The sequence below is a fragment of the Clarias gariepinus genome, chromosome 2 (assembly GCF_024256425.1).
Source record: "Clarias gariepinus isolate MV-2021 ecotype Netherlands chromosome 2, CGAR_prim_01v2, whole genome shotgun sequence".
NCBI classification, from domain to species: domain Eukaryota; kingdom Metazoa; phylum Chordata; class Actinopteri; order Siluriformes; family Clariidae; genus Clarias; species Clarias gariepinus.
The window spans coordinates 50,901,356-50,910,803 of record NC_071101.1 but is presented as its reverse complement, the minus strand read 5'-3'; the positions used below and the strand labels follow the sequence as shown (position 1 = coordinate 50,910,803).

The window sequence follows — 9,448 nt, the reverse complement described above, 5'->3', positions numbered from 1 at the left end:
ATAACCAGTGTTCGGGTCCACAAGGGTTAAGCTTTTGCGAGCATGCGCAAACGCAGCGCGAGAGAACCCGGAAGCAGCGCCGGGTCACGTGTGCCGGTATAAAGCTGGAACCGGAAAGCAAACCGACACAGAGAGATGTTCACAGCGCTGTTGATTAAGAGAAAGAAAATTTGTAAGTTGATCACAAGGGATTACTTTTCCCCGGAGGAATGAATCTTTACAGGACAACTACTATTCACCTCTCATTCCGTTTCTCGAGCTCCCGGATTCTACATCTTTACCGGTGAGGCCGAGTCATCTCTCCCGTTCACCATTTCATACTTACAATAACACGGACTTGGACATTCATACACACGCACTCACACACACGCATACACACATTTGTTTATATTTGTATATATTTTGTATATATTGGTTTTGGTGCACCTTGTTTGTTTATTTGTTGGTTCGATTTGTATAATACACTGTTGGTTTGGTTTTAATTCTAGTTGTTGTGTCGCGTCCTTACTTGTCCTGCCTCGATTTTGCAATACCGGAAGTGTTGTTTATAAGCCTGTATTTTGATTTTCGACCCCGTAGCATAGTAACTAGGGATAAATTACAATCCAAACGTTACAACTTATTATTATTGTAAACACTCCCGTGCGTGTGTGCAAAAGGATAAAGTACAACAAAGCATACAAAAATGTATGATATGTTAGCCTAAAAATATTGTTTTATTGTGTTTGTGCTTTAAATACACACTAAACAATAAACACTGCCTTTTGCACAGTGAAAGTGAGTTGCATGTGCGGCTTTTTGATCAAAAGGCTAATAAGAGCGTGCACAGATATAAGCAGATTTATCGATAAAACTACAGACATGAAATGGAACAAAAAAAAAAATCTATGCTACTCGCTGAATACAACGCAACAGCATGGAGAATCCCAGGGCTTTGACAATTCTGTTTTATTTCGGGTACTTTAATCACACTTTGGGGTTGCTTTTGCTATGAATACTAAGTACTGCATGATTAAACTGAATGCAAAAAACAAAACAAAAATATATAATTATATATATATATAATAAAAATATTATGTATAATGAAAATCTAATTTCATATATATATTCATGTTTAATATTCGTGTTTAATCAAATTCTTAACATTTTAATGATAGTGACTGGTGCAGACATTCACACCATTTTGGGGGAAAGCGAGGGTCCTAAGCTATAAAAGAAATTGAACAAAACAACTGTAGGCATTTGCAGTTCCTACAGATATTAGTAGAAACAGACATGGAGGCAAAGCCGTCTTATTCCACGAAGAATGTTGCCAGAAAGTCTTTTATATATATATATATATATATATATATAATTTTTTTTTTTTTTTTTCAATTTTTCTCCCTAATTTGGTCGTGGCCAATTCCTCCCCGTCACTAGGGGGCTCCCACATTAGGGCTACTACTACCATTCAGCCGGGAGGGCGAAGACTATCACATGTTTCCTCCGAACCGCGTGACGTCAGCCGACCGCATCTTTTCGAACTGCTTGCTCACGCACCGTTAGGGGCGGAGTAACACACTTGGAGGAAAGCGCTAGCCGCTCCTTCCGCGTGCGCGAGCTCACAGACGCCCCTGATTGGCTGTGGAGCCGTGATTGATGTGGGAGCGCAAGTACCTCTCGTCCCTCCCCTCTGAGAGAGCTTAGCCAATCAGATCTCTCTTTGCCTCCGGCTGTGAGAGGAAAACAGCATCACCCGGGGTTCAAACCAGCGATCTCCGGATGATAGGGCGAGCACTTTACCACTGCGCCACTCAGTGGCAGAAAGTCTTTTAATAATATATAGTAGACTTTATTTGACATATAGATTTTGTTGTACTTGTATCCTAACTCTTAACTGTCTGTACAGCGTTTTGGAAAAGAGAACAAGTCACCTAAAAAAAAAACATATGTTTTAAATATAAAAATATGTTTCACCTAAAAAAAAACATATGTAAAAAAAACATATGTTTTTTTGGCAACAACATTAAGCAATCTGTACATGTCAGTGGTGTGCCACTTGAAGGTATTAAATTATTTTTATGTTGGCTTTGACAGGCTATTTTACACTGATGAGATGTTTACTCTGTCTTCATAGTTCATCTAAAACCCTCCCTACAATATTTGCCAACCGTGCACACAGGTTGATAAATTCACACATCCTGAATTCAATTCAATTCAATTTTATTTGTATAGCGCTTTTAGCAATTTTCATTGCCGCAAAGCAGCTTTACATAGTCAAAAGAATTATTTAAGTTTGTATGAAATGTGAATTTGTATGAATCAAAATGGTCAGTTTGTCCCTGGTGAGCAAGCCGAGGGCGACAGTGGCAAGGAAAAACTCCCTGAGATGGTAATAGGAAGAAACCTTGAGAGGAACCAGACTCAACAGGGAACCCATCCTCATTTGGGTGAAACAGAAAGCAGTAAATGATTTGCATTTATACAGTGTGTAGGGTGGGAGGCAGTTCAGCTATAATAGCTGATGTTAATTGATGTTAATATGGAGTCCAGGTAGTTATTGAAGACCCAGGTAGACTTGTAAGAAGTTCCAGTCATGAACTATCGAACTGTCAAGTCCCCAGAGAAACAGTTGCCAACACCAGTCAAGGCCAGAACCATTTTGTAGGTAGAGAGAATCATCCCCAGACACCAGACGCATCCCAGAGAGACACACGGGGCATCCATGTGACGAGATCTTCAGCCAGAAGCGGGGCACCAGGATGGGTCAGACAGGTCCGGGGGGCAGAGGGAGTCTGGATCACTGGCAGCTCAGGAACGACATGTGTAGCTCGACAGAGAGAGAGAGAAAGAGTGAAAGGGGGAGACAGGAGGAGAGAGGAAAAAGAAAGAGGGGGGGAAAGAGAAGAAGAGGAGAGATGGCAGTTAGGTATGGTCACAGTCACACAATGTATAATGTGAATGTATATTAACTGTAGAGTGCAAGCAGAGACTCCGGCAGGACTAACTATGACATCATAACTAAAAGGGAGAGCCAGAAGGAAACACAAACATGAGGGGGAACTGGGATGTAAAGCAAACAATCACCTCACCGTCAGCAAACCTGAGTGATCAATGAGAGTGAGGAAGACAGCATCCAAACATACCAGTTCACCATAATACTCTACGTCCATGAGTCCCCCAGATCTGCTCCTTTACCTAAGGCTAATGTATTTATAAAAATGCTTGGCTAAATAAATAGGTTTTTAGCCTGGACTTAAACACTGAGACTGTATCTGAGTCCCGAATACTGTTTGGAAGACTATTCCATAATTTAGCTAGCTGAAGCTTGTTTATGCATCTGGTTGAACAACCAGACAGTAAGGCATTACAATAGTCCAACCTAGAGGTGATAAAAGCATGAACTATTTTTTTCTGCATCATTTAGCAAAAGTATATTTCTTATTCTGGCAATATTTCTGAGGTGAAAAATGCTATCCTGGTAATATTATCTACATGTGCTTCAAATGAAAGGCTGGAATCTATAATCACACCGAGGTCTTTTACTGTTGCACTCGATGGAACAGAAAGGCCATCTAAAGTTACAGTGTGATCTAAAATCTTACTTCTAGCTGAATGCGGTCCTATGACTAGAACTTCTGTCTTATTAGGATTAAGCAGAAGGAAGTTAATTAGCATTCAATCTCTTATGTCCTGCACATTTTGCACAACTTTACTAAGCTGTTTTTTCTCATTCGGTTTTGCTGAGACATATAACTGTGTGTCGTCAGCATGACAATGAAAACTAATTGGCCTGTAATTGGACAGCTGACAGGGGTCGAGGTCAGGTTTCTTAATAATCAGTTTAATAACCGCTCATTAAAAAGATTTTGGAACATACCCAATGCTGAGTGAGAAATGTATTATTCTCAACAGGGGCTCTGGTATTGCTGGTACTATCTGTTTGAGAAAATGTGTCGGTACAGGATCTAATATACAGGTTGATGAATTTGCAGAAGAGATGAATCAAATTAGTTCATTCTCTTCAAGGAGGGTTAAGTATTCTAGATTCCGATCTGAAATAGTTAGTTTAACATCTGCAACAATTTTATTGTTCGGTTTCAAAGCCTCAATTTTATGCCTGATATTTACAATTTTATTATTAAAAAAGTTCATAAAGTCCTCACTATTGCACAATGTTGTTCTGGAGATTTCTGCAGTGGTCTTATTTCTGATTAATTTGGCTACAGCATTAAATAAAAATCTAGGATTATTTTTGTTATTTTCTATAAGAGTGGAGAGATATGTTGATCTAGCTACACTAAGAGCTTTTCTATAGTTCAGGATGCTCTCCTTCCATGCTATTTGAAATACTAATTACTAATTTAGTTTGACACCATTTACGTTCTAATTTCCGAGCAGTCTGAAACAACTAGGTTTGAGAGGAAATCTGCAAATTTACAAAGAAATTCAGAATACGGCCCTTCTTCTTCTTTTTCTTTGTCTTTGGGCTGTTCCCTTTCAGGGGTCGCCACAGCGAATCATCTGCCTCCATCTAACCCTATCCTCTGCATCCTCTTCTCTTACACCAACTAACTTCATGTCCTCTCTCACTGCATCCATAAATCTCCTCTTTGGTCTTCCTCTAGACCTCCTGCCTGGCAGTTCCAACCTCAGCATCCTTCTACCGATATATTCACCATCTTTCCTTTGAACATGTCCAAACCACCTCAATCTGGCCTCTCTGATTTTATCTCCAAAACATCTAACGTGGGTTGTCCCTTTGATGAACTCATTCTTAATCCTATCCATCCTTGTCACTCCCAAAGAGAACCTCAACATCTTCAGCTCTGCTACCTCCAACTCTGCCTCCTGTCTTTTCTTCAGTGCCACTGTCTCTAAGCCGTAGAGCATCGCTGGTCTCACCACTGTCCTGTACACCTTTCCTTTCATTCTTGCTGATACTCTTTTATCGCACAACACACCTGACACTTTTCTCCACCCATTCCAACCTGCCTGTACCCGCCCTGGAGGTCTGTAAATGATGATTATTGGGATCGAAAAAGCTGGCTATTAACTTGGTCACAACATTGGCATGTTTTGCATCTTTTGTATTATTATTATTATTATTATTATTATTATTATTATTATTATTAATAATAATAATAATAATAATAATAATAATAATAATAATAATGGGAACAGTGAACAGGTAAATTTGTGTTCTGTCCTCTCTAGGACAGCAAATAACTATCACTTTTTAGCCACTCTCAACATATCTTTCAAAAAATTGTGGGTAGGTTTGGACTATTTTTTTCCCTTATGAAATGAAATAATTATTTAAAACTGCATTTGGTGTTATATACAGTACTCTTATTTTTGTGTAAAATTCAGATCTGTTTGATTATTACTTAATCACTTTTTAAAATTCAATTATGAAAAAAAAACTTCTTTGCAATATTTAAACTTTTTAAGATAGTTTTAAGACAACAAGTGTCAAAGTGGTTCTGGTGGCACAAACTATAAAACACTGGGCATAAAGTTTTACAATGTAGTGTTAAGGTTGATCAGTGCATATATTATATATAGCATTACTATTTGCAAAAAAAAAATCAGGGTTCATGAAGACAGTTTGCGATGATAGATTTGGAGAATCTTGTGACTTTTTAGAAAAGTGGGAAAGCAAAGGAAGACCAAACCAATGATAACACCCTCTGCTTTGAAAAGACCTCATATGCATGTCATGGTCGGGAGTCTACATTGTACTTTTGGCAAAATATGAATTCAATTTAAATATAAAATGTAATATACACACTCACCTAAAGGATTATTAGAAACACCTATTTAATTTCTCATTAATGCAATTATCTAATCAACCAATTACATCAAAATCAGTCAAAACAATCTCTTGAACTTCAAATGGGAAAGAAAGGTGATTTAAGCAATTCTGAGCGTGGCATGGTTGTTGGTGCCAGACGGGTCAGTCTGAGTATTTCACAATTTGCTCAGTTACTGGAATTTTCACGCACAACCATTTCTAGGGTTTACAAAGAATGGTGTAAAAAAGGGAAAAACATCCAGTATGCGGCAGTCCTGTGGGCTAAAATGCCTTGTTGATGCTAGAGGTCAAAGGAAAATGGGCCGACTGATTTAAGCTGATCGAAGAGCAACTTTGACTGAAATAACCACTCATTACAACCGAGGTATGTAGCAAAGCATTTGTGAAGCCACAACACGCACAACCTTGAGGCGGATGGGCTACAACAGCAGAAGACCCCGCCGGGTACCACTCATCTTCACTACAAATAGGAAAAAAAGGGTACAATTTGCACAAGCTCACCAAAATTGGACAGTTGAAGACTGGAAAAATGTTGCCTGGTCTGATGAGTCTCGATTTCTGTTGAGACATTCAAATGGTAGAGTCAGAATTTGGCGTAAACAGAATGAGAACATGGATCCATCATGCCTTGGTACCACTGTGCAGGCTGGTGGTGGTGGTGTAATGGTGTGGGGGATGTTTTCTTGGCACACTTTAGGCCCCTTAGTGCCAAATGGGCATCGTTTAAATGCCACGGGCTACCTGAGCATTGTTTCTGACCATGTCCATCCCTTTATGACCACCATGTACCCATCCTCTGATGGCTACTTCCAGCAGAATAATGCACCATGTCACAAAGCACGAATCATTTCAAATTGGTGTCTTGAACATGACAATGAGTTCTCTGTACTAAAATGGCCCCCACAGTCACCAGATCTCATCTTTGGGATGTGGTGGAACAAATATTGGTTTATAGTTTTATTTAATTTATGATAATCATTTGATTCCTCACGGAAGACAGAAGCTTTTATACACCACGATACAATAGCAATATTTGGGCACATCATCAGAACAAGTGTAAACCTATTCATGAAAGCACATTGATTAATGCAGAGTCTGTTTGAAATATTTGCAGAGTTATAATTAATTTAATGCACTTCCTAAACCATGGGTAAAACAAAGCATAAATAAATGGATTAAAGGTGGAATTAAGATAAATTATAATAATTAATTTATGAAGAGTTTCTGTCTGTAGCTTAATGACACCACCTAATAAACTATAAATAAAATATGGAAGTAAACACACCAGAAACACAGATACTAAAATGCCGAGGACTTTAGCTGCTTTTCTCTCAGATTTCATTAAGTGTGAGCTTATTTTCTGTGTTTTAGTCCGTGTGTGATTATTAAGTTCTCTGATAGCAGTGGCATGTTTCTTAACAATCACAAAAACTAGAGTATACAATATGATTATGATAGAAAGTGGAAATATGAAGAAAAATACATGGTCAATTACATACCAAACCTCATTCACAGAGAGTAAACATTCTCCAGGACACATTACAGAACCTGTGAAGCTTCCATTGAAATAATGAAATGCTGTGTTATACACCAGACACACAGACCAGTTAAAATAAATCACAATGCACATAGTCCTCCTAGAAATCATGCTTGTGTAGAAGAATGGGTTTGAAAGAGCCAAATAACGATCTACAGCAATCAGAGCAATAGTACAGATGGACAGAATTGTAAGAAAACCACCAATTAACAAAAAACAGATGCAGAACACTCTCCCACTTATCCAGCATGACTCGAGTGTCCAGCTTAACAACAGTGGCATTGCAAAAACACCAACAAGGAAATCTGACACTGCAAGAGAGAGCACGAGCATGTTAGTCGGTGTGTGAAGCTGCTTAAAGTGAAAAACAGAGATGATGACGAGCAGATTTCCACACACTGTTAGCAGAACCACAGCAGCTGAACACACATACAGTAAGATATAAACTGCAGGAGATACAGATCCCTCTGGACAGGAGAAATGCTCACAGCGATCAGACTGGTAAAACTCTGTCAGGTTCATGAACAGAGAATATCAATAATGTTTACAGAGTTTAAATAAACATCTCTACTGTGAGTATTAAGGGCTACAATTACAGCTTACGGCTTAAACAGATCTGGTGTTTTTATAGTTTGGGAATTGATCACACCCTTTAGTTTGAGTGACAGCATCATAAAATATGATGTAATGCATTAGAAATAAGAAAACAAGGCATACGGATATGTTAATGCAATTCTTTAATAAATATGCATTAAAACACTAATCATAATGGCAGATTTCGACATGATCCTTTAACAAAGCTTTTGTAGAAAGAAAACCCTCACTATTAACATTTTATTAGCATCCATATTATAATATATATATATATATATATATATATATATATATATATATATATATATATATATGAGAGCAAATAACTCTCATATAACTTACAGCAGGTTATGCTCCGAAAACAACGTGGGCTTCATAGATAATTGGAAGACTTTTGAGGGCAAAGCTGGCCTGTTAGGGCGGGACGGTGTCCATCCCACTCAGGAAGTTGCTGCTCTCATTTCTTATAGTATAGCTTATAGTCTCAAAAGAGGCCTAGTTAATCGGTGACAATCCAGAGCCCAGGCAGGGGGCAGACAGACAGGCTAAACCAACCGTCTGCTAGCTGCATAGAGTCATCACTCAGGGTTCATCATATTGAGACTGTGTCTGTTCTCCAAGCTAAAAACAAATTTAGAGAGACTCAGAAAGTCTGTTTTAGTAATTTAATTAACATAAAAACCACAAACTCAGATCATACTGAATGCGCAGCCGGCACCTCTGATCTGAAGCTAGGACTGTTAAATATTAGATCTCTCGCATCTAAAGCAGTTATAGTTAATGAAATTATCACAGATCAGGAGTTTGATATACTCTGTTTAACAGAAACCTGGATTAAACAGGACGAGTATGTAGCTCCAAATGAAGCTAGTCCTCCTGGATACAGCTACATACACCAGCCTCGGTTAACTGGTAGAAGAGGAGGCGTCACCGTTATTTATAATGATAATCTGACTATTATACAAAAACACGGACACAAATTAAACTCATTTGAAGTTCTATATAGTAACATTTGTAGCTACAAATATGAAGTCAGCTCAGTCGATCACGATAATCGTCATTTACAGACCTCCAGGGCCGTACTCTGAATTTCTTAGTGAATTTGCAAATTTCCTCTCAAACCTAGTCGTTTCTGTAGACAAGGCGTTAATTGCTGGAGATTTTAATATTTATTTTGAGAATCCGGAAGACCCTGTGTGTTAAGCATTTATGTCCATACTGGACTCGGTAGGAGTAAATCAGTGTGTAGTAGGACCCACTCATAAAGCAGGTCACACTTTAGATTTAATAATATTCTTCGGATTAAGTATAAGATATGTATTTACAAGTCCATTGTCCGAAGTTATATCAGATCACTATCTTGTCTCAATTCAAGTGTGTCATAGTAATATTGTACGCATAGCCCCGCGCTACCGTATTAAACGTACATTCACATCAACTACCAAACAGAGTTTTATCAGTAATCTCCCGGAACTACCAACTTTGATTAGATCACCGTCTGACCCCACAGAACTCGATCA

General features: G+C 38.3%; 1 protein-coding gene across 1 annotated transcript; it reads right to left on the bottom strand.

Annotated features, from left to right (window-relative positions):
- Positions 1 to 6,863: 6,863 nt before the first annotated feature.
- Positions 6,864 to 7,856, bottom strand: LOC128518012 (trace amine-associated receptor 13c-like). Its single transcript, XM_053491130.1, has one exon. It carries the CDS (start codon positions 7,854 to 7,856, stop codon positions 6,864 to 6,866), a length of 993 nt encoding a protein of 330 aa, XP_053347105.1.
- Positions 7,857 to 9,448: the final 1,592 nt, after the last annotated feature.